Source organism: Zea mays, chromosome 1 (genome assembly GCF_902167145.1).
Source record: "Zea mays cultivar B73 chromosome 1, Zm-B73-REFERENCE-NAM-5.0, whole genome shotgun sequence".
Lineage (NCBI taxonomy): Eukaryota > Viridiplantae > Streptophyta > Magnoliopsida > Poales > Poaceae > Zea > Zea mays.
The window spans coordinates 240,548,952-240,566,875 of NC_050096.1; the positions used below are offsets into that span (position 1 = coordinate 240,548,952).

The 17,924-nt window shown below is 49.5% G+C and overlaps 1 protein-coding gene across 1 annotated transcript in view; it reads right to left on the minus strand.

Annotated features, from left to right (window-relative positions):
- LOC100191864 (uncharacterized) overlaps nt 1-16,370 on the minus strand; it is a 28,209-nt gene extending 11,839 nt beyond the window's left edge. The window contains exons 1-4 of the mRNA NM_001367159.1: nt 16,156-16,370; nt 14,124-14,236; nt 11,249-11,407; nt 10,993-11,094 (exon numbers count right to left, since the gene is read on the minus strand). Of these exons, the coding sequence (NP_001354088.1) occupies nt 10,993-11,094; nt 11,249-11,407; nt 14,124-14,219 (357 nt within the window). The 5' untranslated portion in view covers nt 14,220-14,236; nt 16,156-16,370. The remainder of the gene's footprint in view (nt 1-10,992; nt 11,095-11,248; nt 11,408-14,123; nt 14,237-16,155) is intronic.
- Between the last annotated feature and the right edge of the window lie 1,554 nt (nt 16,371-17,924).

A 17,924-nucleotide genomic window follows, 5' to 3' on the forward strand; every position in this document is an offset into this window, starting at 1 on the left:
GCTAGATACATAGTAAAAGCATTTTTTCTCGAACGCGTAGGAGAGTTACGCATCATTATATTAAGAAGAAAAGGTCCAAAATAGACATGGACAATGACCACCAAATAAAGGTGGTTACAAAGTTTGCTAAGGGGCTGTTACACAGATGACTATATAAAAGACGACCAGGCCTGAACTCCCCCTGAGTTAAGGCCACAAACCTTTCAGCCATGCAGCCCCAGCTAGACACCACGTCTTGGCATCGTCCCTAATGTCTTGAGTAATCCTAGAGATGTCCGGAGTAGCCCCATCAAAGACACAAGAGTTTTTGTGTTTCCACAACCACCAGGCCACTAGGATCACAGCTGAATTGAATCCTTTCTTTTGTGTCTTTTGAACTGTCGTTCCTAACCTATGCCACCAGTCTTGAAAACTAGATTCTGCAGTTCCTGGAATGAGGTGCTGCAGCCCAATAATCGCATGATTGGTTTCCCTGCTATCCGCGTCCATGTCCTCCGCATGCGTTGACTGCGTCCAAACCCCTGATTGGTTGCATGCACAGGCGGAGACTGATCTGGTGCGGGTGCAATGCAGGCTGCTTTTTCACCAATTGGATGCATGAGCGGGGACGGGAGATTACTAGATCCCAGCCCGTCCAGGTCGGCGCGAGCCTGGCGTTGGCGAGCGCGCCAACCAATCATGCGGTAAGAGACAGGGTATGAAACCAAACTTCCCTAGCAAAAACACATTGTAACAGAATGTGTTGCATGGTTTCTTCTTCCTGATCACAAAGAAGGCATTTTGTGGGATGGTCCAAACCTCGACGAGCCAATCGATCCGCTGTCCAGCAGCGATTTAAAGAAGCCAGCCAGATGAAAAATTTACATCTTGGAGGTGCCCAACTTTTGCAGATCCTTGCTGCCGGTTCAAAGGTGACCATCCCCTCAAAGAAACGATGATGAGCAGATTTAGAGGAGTATTCCCCTGAGGCAGAAGGGGTCAAGCGGTGTTGGTCTGAAACTCCTGGGTGAAGTTGGAAGCCTTGAATCAGGTCCCAGACCATGAAGTACTCAGATAGAAATTGAGCTGATATGCTTCCTGAGATATCATTTACCCAGCCATATTCAGTCAAGGCATTATTTACTGTTCTACTTTGGAGAAATCTGTTCAGAACCCGAGAAACAAGGACCGGAGCCAAGTCAAACAGAGCCTGTCCATGGAGCCAGCGATCCGTCCAAAAGGAGGTTTGGGATCCGTCTCCTGCCAAAGAAACCACTGAACATGCAAACATGGCTGCAGCATTGGGGTGTACTCTAATTTTCAAATCAGCCCACATAGGATTCGGTTGAGTTTTCTTCATCCAAAGCCACCTCATATTAAGAACCCAACCAAGGACCTCTAAATTGTGCAGACCTAGCGCTCCAAGGTCAAATGGCCTGCAAACCTTTGCCCAACTGACCATACAGTGGCCTCCTTTGACATCTTTACGGTCTTTCCAAAGAAACCCTCTCCGAATTTTATCAATGGCCTTGATGACCCACTTGGGACATTGAAGAGCAATTAAGTGATAGATAGGGATAGCAGTTAACACTGCTTTTACCAGAGTTGTTCTCCCAGCCATGTTGACCATTGAGGCCTTCCACCCCGGAAGTCTATCAGCCAATTTATCGATGAGCTCAAGGAAATCATGCTTGGAAAGTTTACGTACTGATAGTGGTAGACCCAAATATTTGCACAGGAAGGATATCACATTGCAAGGCAGAATCCTCCGGGATGTTTCAATATGATTTTCATTACACTGAATAGGGGTCATTGAGCACTTACCGATGTTTGTGATCAGGCTGGAGGCTTCACAAAAAATTCTCAGGATTTCTTTGACCAGATTTAATTCATTCTCTTTAGGTTGCGGAAATAACACGACATCGTCTGCATAGAGTGAAACCCGTTGTCCATTACCTCTACGCATGAGAGGCTGCAAAAGGCCCAATTCACTTGCTTTTGTAACCAGGGAGTTCAGAACATCCATAACCATAATGAAAAGCATAGGAGACAAAGGGTCCCCTTGCCTTAATCCGCGCTGATGGCAAATAAGATCCCCAGGTTCCCCATTAACCAGCACTCTAGTAGAGGAGGAGCCCAGCAATTTAGAAAGCAAGTTACACCAGACCGGGCCGAAGCCCAAATGCCTTAAAACCTCCAATAAGAAAGGCCAAGAGATTGAGTCAAAGGCCTTGCCGATGTCAAGTTTTAGAAGAACCCTTGGAATCTTTTGGTTGTGGATGGACTTCGCCGTTTGCTGTACTAGTATAAAATTGTCATGAATACGACGACCCTTCACAAAAGCGCTTTGATTTGGCGATGTTAGAATACCTGTCTGTAATGGGCCTGGCCCAGTCTATTTTATAGATCACCCAACCCCTGTTAGGGTTTCCAATATGGTATAGAGCCAAACTTTTTTTCCTCTCTCAGCCGCCACCTCCCCTGCCCAGCCGTCGGTGACTCCCTCTCCCTACGCCGCCGCCAGCCCCTGGCCGACGCCCGCTCCTGCGCCCGCGCCGCTCTGCGCGCGCTCCCGCCCTCTGCACCTTCTCTCCCTCCCTCTCTCCCTCCTCCCCTGCTCTCTCCCTCCAGCCGAGCGCCGCCAGAAGCTCCGTGCGCGCCCTGCGCACCGCGCACCCAGCGCGCCCCTTCCCCGACCAGGAACCCGCTACGCTTCTGCTGCCATGGATCTACCACCACCGTCCGAGCACCCCGCCGCAGCGGCCCTGGGCACGAACGCTGCCGCGGGACTGGCCGTCGGCCCTGCCGTGTCGGGTGCGGGCGCTGCCGGGCTGGGCATGGCCACCGCCGCCGGGTTGGGCGCGGCCAATGCCACTTCGCTGGCCGCTACAGGAGCCGTCGGCCTGCGCACGCGCACCATCGACGACCTCGCCACATCCCTTGCCTTAATCCGCGCTGATGGCAAATAAGATCCCTAGGTTCCCCATTAACCAGCACTCTAGTAGAGGAGGAGCCCAGCAATTTAGAAAGCAAGTTACACCAGACCGGGCCGAAGCCCAAATGCCTTAAAACCTCCAATAAGAAAGGCCAAGAGACTGAGTCAAAGGCCTTGCCGATGTCAAGTTTTAGAAGAACCCTTGGAATCTTTTGGTTGTGGATGGACTTCGCCGTTTGCTGTACTAGTATAAAATTGTCATGAATACGACGACCCTTCACAAAAGCGCTTTGATTTGGCGATGTTAGAATACCTGTCTGTAATGGGCCTGGCCCAGTCTATTTAATAGATCACCCAACCCCTGTTAGGGTTAGGGTTTCCAATATGGTATAGAGCCAAACTTTTTTTCCTCTCTCAGCCGCCACCTCCCCTGCCCAGCCGCCGGTGACTCCCTCTCCCTGCGCCGCCGCCAGCCCCTGGCCGACGCCCGCTCCTGCGCCCGCGCCGCTCTGCGCGCGCTCCCGCCCTCTGCACCTTCTCTCCCTGGACCGGGACCATCGCCATGTGGCCGGGCCAGGCCCCACGTGCCTCCCGTCCCCCGGCGCCGGCCCTCCTGACTGTGCCACCCTACGGCGTGCCTGCATCGCATCCGGCTCCACCCCAACTCCTGCCCCCGGGGACCCCCACGATGCCTTGGTCCCCGCTGTCTGGAGGCTGGGACAACGCCTCCCTCGCCGCCGCTTTCAGCACCATGGCGATGACCCCTCCTTCCTCCGACTGGGTGATCGACTCTGGTGCCTCTTACCACACCACTCCCACTACAGGCACGCTCTCCTGCTCCCATCCCCCCCATTCCTCTCATCCTTCATCGATCGTCGTTGGGAACTGTTCCACTCTGCCTGTCACCTCAGTAGGTGCCTCGGTTCTCCCTGGACCGTTCTACCTCAACGACGTTCTCGTAGCCCCCCACATCACTCATAATCTCCTTTATGTTCGTCGTTTCACCACTGACAACTCTTGTTCCATTGAGTTTGACCCCTCTGGTTTCTCTGTGAAGGATCTGGCCACCAGGACTCCCCTCGCCCGCTGTGACAGCTCGGGGTCCCTCTACACGCTCCGGTCGTCCACCTCCGGCGCGTCTCCGCCTCCTGCCCTGGTCTCCACCACCTCCTCCACCACTTGGCATCGTCGTCTCGGACATCCTGGACCTGACGCCATGACCAAGATTACCAGTAGCCTAGATCCCTCATGTAGTAGGGGACATTTTGAGGGTCTCTGTCATGCTTGTCAGTTAGGCCGGCATACTCGTCTCCCATTCACCACTTCTTCCTCTCAGGCTGAGCAGGCTTTTGACCTGATTCATTGTGATCTCTGGACCTCTCCTGTACTCAGTCTTTCTGGTTATAAATACTATTTGGTGATTTTGGATGACTTTTCCCATTTTCTTTGGACTTTTCCTCTTAGATTGAAGTCTGACACATTCACCACCCTCACCCACTTCTTCGCCTGGGTCTCTACCCAGTTTCACCGCCCGGTCCGTTCTCTACAGTGTGACAACGGCCGCGAGTTCGACAATCACGCCTCCCTCTCTTTCTTTCTCACTCATGGCGTCCAGTTGCGTCTCTCGTGCCCCTACACCTCTGCCCAAAACGGTCGGGCCGAACGCATGATTCGCACCACCACCAATATGATCCGCTGCCTTCTCTTCCAGGCGTCTCTCCCTTCCAGCTACTAGGCAGAGGCCCTGCACACCGCCACCCACCTTCTCAACCGTCTTCCCTCCACGGCGGTGCGCCACCCTACTCCCTACTTCGCCCTGTATGGCACAACCCCCACCTACAACCACCTTCGCGTGTTCGGTTGTGCCTGCTACCCTAACACTTCTGCTACTGCACCTCATAAGCTTTCTCCTCGCTCCACCCGCTGCCTCTTCCTTGGCTACTCATCTGACCACAAGGGGTATCGGTGTCTGGACCTCGCCTCCCACCGCATCATCATCTCTCGTCACGTCGTCTTCGACGAGAATGTGTTTCCCCTTGCTGGCCCCTCCCCACCTACCGATCTCGACTCCCTCCTCGAGTCCGATTCGGTCTCCCCCTCCTCCCAGGCGCCCCGCCTTGCGCCGTTACCCGCACCCCGTGCGTCCTCGACGTCGCGGCTCGCGCCTATTCCCGCGCCTCGCGCGGCCCCTTCGACCACGCCTGCGCCACGCGCGGCCCCGCCGACCCCTCCCGCACCATGCGCGGCCCCGCCGACGCCCACGGCTCGCTTTGCCGACCCCGCGCTCGTCTACCGCCGCCGCCGCCACGTCACTACCTCGGCACCTGCCGACTCGGGCCCGTCGACAAGCCCGGTGCGCTTCGCCGACCTCGCCGTCGTCTATCACCGCCGCGCGTCAGCCACGCTCGCGGCCCCCGACGTCCCGGCAGACCGCCCCGAGCCACCGGTGTACCACCCGGTCGCCATCCACCGCGACCCCGGACACGTCCACCCGATGGTGACCCGGCGCGCCGCCGGCGTTCTCCGACCTATCGACCGGCTGATCTTGGTAGCTGATACGACTACCACTCCACCGGACGCCTCCCCGGTCCCCTCCTCCGTTCGTACCGCTCTCGCCGACCCACATTGGCGACGCCCTATGGAGGAGTACGCGGCCCTCCTGGCCAACCACACCTGGGACCTGGTGCCGTGTCCACCAGGCACCAACATGGTCACCAGCAAGTGGCTATTTCGCCACAAGCTCACCTCGGACGGCTCCCTCGACCGCTACAAGGCCCGTTGAGTCCTTCGGGGCTTCACCCAACGCCCCGGAGTGGACTACGACGAGACCTTCAGCCCCGTCGTCAAGTTCGCCACTGTTCGCACCGTCCTCTCCCTCGCCCTCTCCCGAGACTGGGCGATCCATCAGCTCGACGTCAAGAATGCCTTCCTCCACGGCACTCTGACGGAGACTGTCTACTGCAGCCAGCCCACCGGCTTCGTCGACGAAGCTCGTCCGGATCTGGTCTGCCGGCTGAACCGCTCCCTCTACGGCCTCAAGCAGGCGCCGCGAGCCTGGTACAGTCGCTTCGCTTCCTACTTGGCCTCCATCGGCTTCGCCGAGGCCAAGTCGGACACGTCCCTCTTCATCTACCGCCGCGGCGACGACACCGTCTTCCTTCTGCTCTACGTCGACGACATTGTGCTCACGGCATCCACCGCCGACCTTCTACAGCGCACGATCGTCGCCCTGCAGCGGGAGTTCGCGATGAAGGACCTGGGGCCCCTCCACCACTTCCTCGGCATCACCGCCGAGCGTCGGCCCCAGGGTCTCTTCCTCCATCAGCGCCAGTACGCCATCGACATACTGGAGCGGGCTGGCATGTCCGACTGTAAGCCCTGCTCCACGCCTGTCGACACTCAGGCGAAGCTCTCAGAAGACGATGGGCCCCCGGTCGCCGATGCGACATCCTACCGGAGTCTGACCGGCGCGCTCCAGTACCTCACCTTCTTCAGGCCTGACATCGCCTACGCCGTCCAGCAGGTGTGCCTGCATATGCACGCCCCGCGGGAGCCTCATCTCACCGCTCTCAAGCGGATCCTGCGCTACCTCCGCGGCTCCCTCGACTACGGCCTCCTACTCCGACCATCCCCGACGTTGGAACTCGTGGTCTACACCGACGCCGACTGGGCTGGCTGTCCAGACACGCGTCGATCCACCTCCGGTTACGCCGTGTTCCTGGGCGCCAACCTCGTCTCCTGGGCTGCCAAGCGGCAGCCCGTCGTCTCTCGCTCCAGTGCTGAGGCCGAGTACCGCGCCGTGGCCAACGGCGTGGCAGAGGCCTCCTGGCTGCAACAGCTCCTCCACGAGCTCCACAGTCCCCTCCAGCGCGCCACCCTCGTCTACTGCGACAACGTCAGCGCAGTGTACCTCTCCACCAATCCCGTGCAGCACCAGCGCACGAAGCACGTGGAGATCGACCTGCACTTCGTCCGCGAGCGTGTCGCCGCCGGTGACGTTCGGGTTCTCAGCGTCCCCACCACGCTGCAGTTCGCCGACATTTTCACCAAGGGGTTACCGTCGAGTGTATTTTTAGACTTTCGCTCCAGTCTCAACATCTGTACAGGATAGAGTTGTGACTGCGGGGGGTGTTAGAATACCTATCTGTAATGGGTCTGGCCCAGTCTATTTAATAGATCACCCAACCCCTGTTAGGGTTAGGGTTTCCAATAGGCGACACTAAATCTGAAAGTTTTGAAGCTAGCCGGTTTGCAAGCAGTTTGGTGACAACTTTGGCAAAGCTATGAATTAAGCTTATAGGTCGAAAATCTTTGACTTCAATAGCCTTGGCCTTCTTTGGTAAAAGAGTGATGTACGCAAAATTAAGAAGGTGAAGCTGGGAAATATCGCCATGAAAAAGTCGTTCAACTGCCATCCTGAAATCCATCTTGATAATCTGCCATGCAGTCTTGTAAAATCTGCCTGTGAAGCCGTCAGGGCCGGGAGCCTTGTCAGAAGGGAGGGACTTAATAGCAGTCCAAACTTCCCCCTCTGTAATTACACTATCCAAATCAGTCAGGCCCCTTGCTGGCTGGTGAAATGCTTCAAGATTCAAGGTGAAATCTCTTCTGCTGGCTGTTCCCAACAAGCTGCTATAGAAGTCCCAAACTGCCTGCTGTTTTTCTTCTTGTTCAAATAACAATCTGCCTTCAGAATTGAGTTTGGCAATAAAATTTTTCTTTTTCCTGTATCTCACATGATGGTGAAAAAAGGAACTACTCGAAACCGGATTGTACTCGGGCCATGGTCCGCTCTAAAGAAGCCAGACCTAGAGCATGCCCTTTTGTACGCCGCCTCAGCCACTCCTGTGGGGATAACAGTCTATGATCTCTGGCGATCTCCAGCTGATGAAGGATTTCTTTGGCAAACAGAAACTGTTGTTTGATATGTCCCACTTTTTCTCTGGGACCAAGATTGCAAATGACTAGATAGCCACTTAAGCTTGTTTGCAAAAAGTTGTATAGGGCATGCAGCTTTTATTGGCTGATTCCAGGATCTTGCAACTTCTTCTAGGTAACCATCCATCTTTGGCCAGAATTTTTCAAAGTGAAAACGCCGTTTTCCCTGAGTGAACTCATGCAGCCCTAGCAGAAGTGGACAATGGTCTTAAATCATGGATGCCGAACTTTGTAAAATACAATCTGAGAAGATATCTTCCCAATCAGCCGTGAAGAATACACGATCCAGACGTACTAATGTGGGGGCAGCTCGTTCATTGGACCAAGTAAACTTTCTTCCCAACAAAGGAAGCTCTTTCAACTGGAGATCACTCAAAGCCCGCCGGAAACGGCCCATCATTGCTCTATCTAAATTGTTGTTGTTCTTATCTTCTGCTAGATAAATAAGATTGAAGTCACCACCTACTGCCCAAGGGCCAACACATGCTTCCCGAACAGAGCGAAGTTCCTGCAGAAACTGGACTTTGAGGTCATCAGTTTGTGGCCCATATACCCCTGTGAACCACCAAGGAGAACCTCCATCAGAATCAAACTGAGCTGAGACAGAGAAGGCATCGATCCTTGTGGCAAGAACACTACAGACATGGCTCTTCCAGGCTAAAAGAATTCCACCTCTAGTTCCCACTGATGGCAGAAAAACAAAATCCTCAAAACCACCTCCCAGCATGGAACACACCATTCGCTTAGATATTGCTTCCTTCTTCGTTTCTTGCAAGCATACGATATCAGGCTTGGTTGAGGCGATTGTTTCCCGCACTGCATCTCGTCTACTCTTCCTGTTAAGCCCCCTCACATTCCATATGAGAATTTTGGATAAATCCATATGTCAACAATATAAAAAACCGACCAGCAGGGAGACTCTGAACAAAAACATTCAGAGTTCAACAGGGCCATCCCCTGCGAACAATGTGACGTCTCCAGCAACCACGCTCTCCTCCGGGTTGTCTGGAACATCCCAGCCAAAAAGTGCCGCGAGAGCTACAATGTGGGTTTGTGAAAGTGGTTTTCTGAACAGCCTGCTATACTCTTCTAGTGCCTTCTGACTGAGCTCTTCTCGTTCATAAAAAAATCTCCAGCCTTCGCATGAGGCCCACTTGGATCTGTTTAACTGCTGCTGATGTTGATTTACGCTCTTTGTTTGCAGTCGGGTACTGCGTCTTGGAACAAAATCCTGAGGTAACTGTTTCCTTCTTTTTTGTACAGCAGGGTTGGGAAGCAGGCTTGAATCGGCTTGGTTACACCAACAACAAACGCTTGAACAGGAGTGGAGAGGGGAATAGGATTTTGCTGGACCACGGGGGGGTGGAACTGCCGATATGAAGTTCTCTGGTCGCTGCTGTTGTTCAATTGAATCTGTTCCTCCACTGCTATTATTACCTTGTACTCAAATCCGCCTTCTGGTATAAACATGAAGAATGGGATGTGCGTCAGTGGTCACTAATGAACCCGGTCCAATCGCAGTAACACTTAGCCCAGCTGTAGACGACCCAACATTAAGTGGCCCATCAGAAGACGGCCCAACATTAAGTGGCCCATCAGATGACGGCCCAACTCGAGCTGGAGAAATCTGCCGTGCCTGGGGCACGAGCGTTGCATGCGGCGGATGCTAATGACGTCGCGCCCCTAATCTCCGGGATTTCCTCGTGCGTCACGTCCTCCAGCATATCTTCCCCAGGCGACGTGTGCATGACAGCGTCCACTAAACTCCCAGCGCAGCCGCTGTAATTGATGTGGCCCAACTCTTCGTGCGCCACGCCAATGACCGAAGCCACAAAGGCAGGCTCAGCAGACGATGTGTCCCCACTGAATGCAGCGGCCGTAGGAGCTATGTCGACGGTTGCAGCTTCAAAGCGCTTCACAGGTGAAGAGGCGCCATTAATCGCACCTATCTCAATCACCTCGTTCTTGGCCGAATCATGCAACGCCGCCGGCGCCACACCCGATGTGGCCGGGGGAGCCAGCGCGTCGACTACTCCATCTATCGAAGAATCCGCGCTGGCACGTGGGCCCAGGCACGCATGGACTGGACGACGAGCAGAGAATGGTGGAGGTCCCAGGCGCGCGTGCTGTTGTCGCCGCATCTGGTGATCACGATCCTCATCTCCATCGGCATTGGCAGGGGGCGGTGGCGGAGGAGGGTGCCCCGCCGGCGGTCCTCCCACATGGGTCACCGAAATCGCGACGAGATATGTCAGAGTACATGTGGTGGAGTCATCTCCGCCTACAATCGGTGGCTCAATAGCATGAATCTCAATTGACGCCGGCAGCAGCTCTGGCCAGGCGCACCAGGCTCTCAACTTGAACACGAAAAAATTGTCCCTCTCCTCTACTTCAGGGTGTAGCCTCTGGATCAGGCAATAGTCGCTGAGGAGTTGTTCCACCGTCTCGATCCCCTAGAGGTGAGCTGGGACTCCTCGTAATTCAATCTCGACGAGGAATGACAAAACCCCGCCACTGGTGGTTGTAGCATGCCGTGACCATCTTCTGATATGCAGACATAGAGGAGGGACAAAGCAAGGTTGACCTTCATTGTAGACTCGATTTGCCAGGTCCTCTTTTGGAAGAATGGCGATGAATGTGTTCGGCGCAGCACGTCGGAGGTCGAGCACATTAGCCTCAAGGTTAAACCTCAAGGCAAGTGCATCAGAGACCTGCGCGGCGCAACCAGAACCATCCATAGAAACAACAGAGATGAGCAGAGCGCAACGCAAATCTTCTTCGACGTGAATGATCTTTCCTTGAACGCCTGATGATGCGTCTTGGTCGGGTAGAGTCCGAAGGGATAGCCGGAGCGTCTTCTGGTGGTTGCAGCGATGTACTTTAGAAAAGTCAAAACGTCTTATAATTTGGAATGGAGGGAGTACATGGCTACATGCTTAGTTTATGATTCATGAACTTATGATACCAGCCATGTGAAATACCATTACAAGGGGAAATGCATGTGTTGGAGAATTTTAATCTTTCTTTTTTCATATCCATTCTGCCTTTAGGTGGCATGTGAGGATTGTGTAACAAATTAGACACCAATATGAGGATGATATTGATTTTATTGCTGATATTTGAGTTATTGCAATACTTACATGGTTCAGATCAACATATTGTGCTCCAGTCTGAGATGCTATAACATTATGGAAGCCTATATGATTTGGAGCCAGTTGATTTGAACTAGAACCAAGTATGTCCTGCAAAGAAGTGGAAAATATTAAACTTCAATGAGCAGAAGATATGAACAAGAAAACATCCTAGCAGACAGCCCGTGAACTCAGTAATTTTTAAATGATTCCAATGTGCCAAATAATGATGGAGCTACACGATCAGCAATCGTCAGCACTTTACCTGGAAACTACAGGGCACAAGGGGGCCAAGTATATCTTCCCTGAGTTCGGCTGCATTGATTACGTATGTAGCATCACTTAGTCCCCGTGAAGACAGGTATTCCTCCTTTCCTCTGCTCCAAGAGTGACCCTTGTAGGCACTTGCAGCAGGACCAGATACCTTTAAGAAAAGCAGCAATCTGAGGAGATAATATGCAACACAGAATGCGTGTAATAGACAGGGCTTGCATTTCTAGAATTCGTTAGGGCCAGTGATGTAGCTTCAGAGAGATTTCACAATATTTATTTAGATTTTGAAGAATGAAAGGATATAGAAATATACAGTTGAATACTTTAGCAGCAAGATAGTCTGTTGCTAAACATTTTGCCAGATCAAACCCAAAATCAAAACAAAACATAACTAAAATAATATAATACTTCACATACTTGACGGGAGTTTCATTAGGATTACAAGTAAGGTATATTGTGCAAGGTCGAATAAGTTCTAGTGGTAGGCAAGAAAATGCTACAGCATACAAACAAATGAATTTTAGTAAAAGAACAAAAAAAAACTTAAGAGTAGCAACTATAGTTAATCACTGAACAGCTAATATGGTTTCAAATTTATATAAGCATATAGCTAGCGTAAGATTTCACAGATAATGACAATTGTTTTGTGTGTTAAACTAAAATAAAGGACTCTTTAACATATTGCCAACCTAGCCTTAGAAAAATATATATTCTATTCGTAAATCTAGCAGTCTATCGGAAACAATGTATGTCGCTGTGTAATAACACCAATGTACACAGAGTACCAGAAAGAGATTTAAGAGTGAGCAACGTAGGTCAGTGGTAGTGTTGGACCTAGACACGATTGGGAGCCACCACACAGGCAGTTAGAGAGGCTCGAGCCACAGTGCACGTAATATCCTACGTCCTTTGACTAATCATCGATTGATGAGCACAAAGAAAAAGATTACAAGCTCAAACACCAGTGAACACTAAGACCTTCTAGCTCCCCTCACCTCATGCCTGCCTTCTAGATGAACAATGTGTGGTAATTTTAGTTACCCTAACCAAAACTAACTAGGTTGGATTGAATTAAATGTCCGGTGTCAGTTTAGTTAGAATCCCTTTAAGGGTTGGTTTGGTGACAAGTGGATTGCGGGGGGCCTTCAATCCCCTCGTCACCAAACCAGCCCTAAGGGCTAGTTTGGAAGCCACAAAACCAAAGCCCCTCCAATCCCCTTTGGTTTTGTGGCTCCCAAACTGACCCTAAATGTTACCCATCCCCTCCCGTTTATAGTCTAAGGGAGGAGAGATGTTACATGAATCCCGGATGGCATTGGCTAAACCCAACTACTCTGATCTTATCCCATTCATAGAGTTGTACCAAGGACCATCCCCTGTCGTGGCGTAATGTTAGAGATATCCTTCCTGAGATGGATGCCATACCCTGTCGAAGGGGCCAAGCAGGTATTGTATGTCGCGTCTACCAGTGTCGTGTCCCATGCCATTTGGTACAATGTAGTTGATAGTAGGTGTATACTTTTATACTAGATTATATTTTATGGTACATTTCGTGTGCACACATGTGGCTACAGGATCGATGCACGTACAACATAGTGATCTCGAGTGCCCTGCGAACTAAGTTGTGGAAACAACATGCTTGTCAGGCTTGTAATGTCATCCATCATACATTTAATGCATTATATCTAAGACTTATCCATTAAGCTATCGCTATGGACTCATCTGGATACCCTTATATGTGGGACCTAGTTCTCGAGGTCGTATTGTCCTGGGTGGGCCCGACATATCCTTCTATCTTGTGATAGGATTATACTTGGGCATGTCGACTGTTGAGTCGCTTATCCTAAGTCCTTATCTCCTTCGGGAGCCTAGGACCCAGAGGGTCTAGGTCGACCGCCCTTTAAGTATGAGGTTGGGAACTCTTTAGGGACCTTAGGGCCAATAGATGACCCCAAGTGGCTAAATGTTGTTAGTGCTCGAGGGACGAACTGCCCTAAGCTCATGTTACCTTATCATCTCGGAACGAGGGGCACTAGGGAATTAGGCTTATAGGTGGCCTAGGACACTAGGGGCCCTAAGGACTTAGTCTTATGGATGTCGAGGGGCACGGGGACTTTATCTCTTGTTAATGCCCCACGACACAAGGTGTCTTGGGGACTTAGAATATTTTACAATTGGGGGTCTTGAGATGCTAGGGTCCAGGCCTCATAGCGCTTAGATGGCCCGAAAGGCCATCGGACGTCCTAGCAGCTGAGTCATTCCATCTGGACACTTCTATCATATGTCATCTAGTGTCCTCCCTTGGCCGAGGTGGCCAAGGGGCTCCTAAGACTCGGACCCCAAGAGTGGTGGTCCCATTATGGTGGGCCTCGAAGTCAGTCTCCCAAGTTGAGATTCTTAAATCCGTCATGGCGGTAACTAGGGGTATGGTCTTCCCCGAGCACCGACAATGTAAGTCCTAAAAAAACTAGAGAAACAACTGAAAACTTAGCTAACCTAATTCAAGACATTATTGCAGTTGTTTTCTTAGACGGGAGACAGCAAGCTAAGAGGCTACTTAAGGTGTCATGCATACTTGTATAGATCTAAGATCCCCCATTCAGTTAAACTGGGAACATGCCAAACAAGGAGCTAAAAGAAACAAGTATAGAAAGACAATGTAATACATGCTAGGGAGTAAGGGAATGTGGTGTTCTTCTAAATAACTTGGTATTAGCATGCTAAAAATTAGAATCAATGTAGTTTGATAGAACTTTTCCATTCCGTAGAAGTGAAAACAAAAATAATATATCCATTCAGGCATCAGCAAAATATGAGATGCAAACACAATCATGATAATATTTGTAGTTCCACGTTGTAACACATACCGAAGAGCAAATCTGACCCTGGCAATCACTTAGAGTTTTGTAAACTGCCACCACATCACCTTTCCTAACAACATAGTAGTCATTGCCCTCTTCCATCTTAGCAAACGAGTTTCCTGAAAATAGATGAAATACGAATCAAGCCATGCTTACCAATGTCTCAAAATGGAATCTAGTTCTGTTGATAGACAAGAGATAGATGAACTCCAGTCTCCAGTTGCTCGTTAAGCCCATTAGAGCTGGTTTAGGGACCAGGGAATTTGTCACACCCGGTTTTAAGGGCAAACCCGGGTGCGTCTCATATGTGCGCCAAACAAGATCAACACATACAATGACTCATTGTATATAGATGATAAGATGAATGTCACAAACTTTTTTATATAACGAGAACGTCTTACAAAATAGCTAATAATAAATAAATCGAACTAATATAACTATCTCCTTGGCACCAACAGTTGACCGGGAGACGACACCTAGATTTCATCGAACTCATCATAGTAGTCCTCTTTCGGGGTACCCGTTCTTCACCTGTGGGGGGGTTTACAGCAAGAGTGAGCTCACATACGTTCATCGCTCAACAAGTTGTGAGGAATAATGTGCATGAACTCACTTACGGTGGGGCTCATGTGAAGTGTAAGGCTTACCAAGAGGAATGGTTAAGGCTGAACATTGCTTTTAAAGTTGGTCAAAATTTTATTAGCTGTTATTAAGTATAAGTAGATACCAACCTAATTAAATAATTGATCACAATTAATAATAAGACCAATGATTTCAGTCCGACTAATCGCGATAAATCGCGATTAGTCGGGTTGGTCGCCTGTTAACAGCCGATTAGCCGGACGACTCGATTAGGGACCTTGGTCGTCCTGATCGTCGACGATAAGGGCGATTAGTCGTCCGTTTTTCCAGTTTCTAGTCGTTGGTGCTAGGATTTTTGTGTTGGGCTACAAGACCAATGTTTTCGCCCATCTACAAGAACATTAAGTTCTGCCTCTCCTCTCCTCTGCTAAAACCCTAAGGCTGCCTAAACCCTGCAGGTGTTCCTCTACCGGCGACTGCTCCAGAGGTCCAGATCACCGGTGTCTCCACTCTCCAGCGCTAGTTATCCTCTCTGCCCGAACTCAATCACCGGCAGTAGCTCGCCTGCTCCAATCACATGCGCCCCTCTGCCTGCTCGCCTGCTCCACAACTCCAGTTCAGAACTCTAGAGTCCAAATCACCGGCGGGCGACGGCTACTCTAGATCACCAGCGTCTCCAGCACCAGTGACGAGATCATCTCATCATCTCAAGGTCCCCCTGCTCCCTTTCCGCACCCCCCCATATCTGTAGTTCTATTATGTCTGTGTCTCCCACCAGTGATCAAACACTAATGGTTGTTGCTGTTCTAATCCTAAGCCGACTGCCGATTAGTGACTTGTACCTCTACCTGTTATTTTGTATATCATGTTGTTTATACCTATATAAGTATAATGACTAGTCTAAAAGGTCTAGGATGACCAGAGATCCGACTAGGACCGACTAGGGGTCGACTAATCGCCCTGGTCGTCGCCTAATCGCAACTAGTCGCCTGGTCGGCCCCAGTGTTCGACCAGGCGACTTGAAATCATTGAATAAGACACACAATGCAATGCAAATGACAGATTAAGTTTAATTCCAGAAGTTACTCATGTGAGGGTCCGAGCCGCTCATAACCGTGAGCACGGCTGATATATCAGTTTTACACTCTACGCAGGTGTCACATCTTGACCGTGAGCACGGCTGATATATCAGTTTTACACTCTACGCAAGTGGTGCATAGGGACCACATCTTTTTTGTTCAAATCCGGCCAATAACAATAGTTCCATGCCGGATCCTTCGATTTTGCCTTTCTCTTAGTATCTTTAGCTGGATCATATGGCTGCTGGATTCCTGACTCCCCTTGTGGTCGATCTACAGCTACATCTTCCATATCCCTAGGGCTTGCTGTGACTTGTGAGGGCGGTGCAGGTTGCTTAGACTTGTCAGGGCGTGCAGAGGGGCGGCACAGGACTCACCACCAGAAGCCTCGACGGCTGGAGGTGGGCGGCAGTCAGAGGTGGACGCCTGGGCGGTGATTAGAGGGCGGTGCAGGCCTCGACGGCTGGCGGTGGGTGCCTGGGCGGCGGCCAGAGGAGGGGAGGCGGCCAGAGGAGGGCGGCGGGTAGAGGTGGGGCTGGAGGTGGGCGGCCGGCGGGGGGCAGAGGAGGGGCTGGCGGTGGGCAGGACAACGTGAGGGGCTGGCGACGGGCAGGTCGATGTGAGGGACTAGAGGCTGCTGTTGGGTTTAGGGTTTATGGTGTGTAATGGACTAATGGGCCTTTCTGATGTTTGGGCCGAATTAGGGGCAAGTAGGCCGACTAGTTCGACTAAGTCGACGACTAGTCGACTAATATATTCTAGTCGCTGGTAAGTCGACCGACTTGCCAGAAAAGTCGAACCGAGCTCCCAAGTCGGCATCTCATGACCGACCGACGACTTGAAATCAGGGGTTGCACGCATTTTGATGATTTTCATAAGAAGAAAAAAATAATAATACGAAAATAGCCTCAGAAATTAATGAAATTTTAAGTAGCCACAACATATGTTCATATATAATCCTAAAAAATGTTTGTACCATAAAATCTATGGTATAACATCATTATTTCTATTTCATTTTAACTTATTGCGTAAGTTACACATGAAATCACTTTAAGTATCTAAGTTTCAATGTAATCAATACTTCACTTTATAATTTTTGTGGGGACTTGAGGTTATCTTATTATAGAATGTTTATTTGTATTTTTGACAGACACTAAAATATTTTACGAATTTAATTGTTTTTATGCTTTTCTGCAGAAAGAAATTTAAAATACACAAATAGCCTTAGAAATTCATAAAAAATAACGGAGTCGCAACAAATGTCCACATATAATTCTAAAAATGTCTGGACCATAAAATTCACAAAGATGTCATGATTTCTTCTATCTCACTTTCATTTGTTGTATAAGTTACATGTGAAATTATTTTAAGTATTTAAGATTCAACATAATCAATACTTCACTTTATCATTTTCATATGGGGGTTTGAAGTTATCTTCTTATAGAATGTTTATTACACTTGGTAACTTGTTTGCATTTTTTGGTCGAATCTAAAATGTTTTATGAATTTAATTGTATTTTAATGATTTTTTGAAAAATAATAATAATACACAAATAGCCTCAAAATTCATGAAATTTTACAGAGGCGCAACATATGTCCATATATAATTCTCAAAAATGTTTAGACCATAAGTTACACGTGAAATCACTATAAGTTACACTTGTTGCAAGATGTCATCGATATTTTACAAAGGTGCAACAAGATGTGAGTGATTATTCCATTTCTCTTCCACTTGTTGCATAAGTTACACCTGAAATCACTATAAGTATACAAGTTTCAATATAACCAATACTTCACTTTGTCATTTTCATGTGGGGACTTGTGGTTATATTCTTATAGAATGTTTATTAGTCTTGGTAACTCATTTTCAATTTTCGGTCAACACTAGAATACTTTATGAATTTAATTGTATTTTGATGGTCTTCTGTAGAAACAAATTAATAATACACAAATAGCCTAAGAAATTTATGAAATTTTACATAGGCACAACATATGTCCACATATAATCGTTAAAAAATGGACTCGAAGGAGTGGCTAAATGATTACAAGAACCATGGTATGTGTGAAATGGTGTCTTACACGGTATAAATCTGTTACCAACGATATTCATGTCCAGCTAGTTCCGTTTTCGATACACGACTATCTA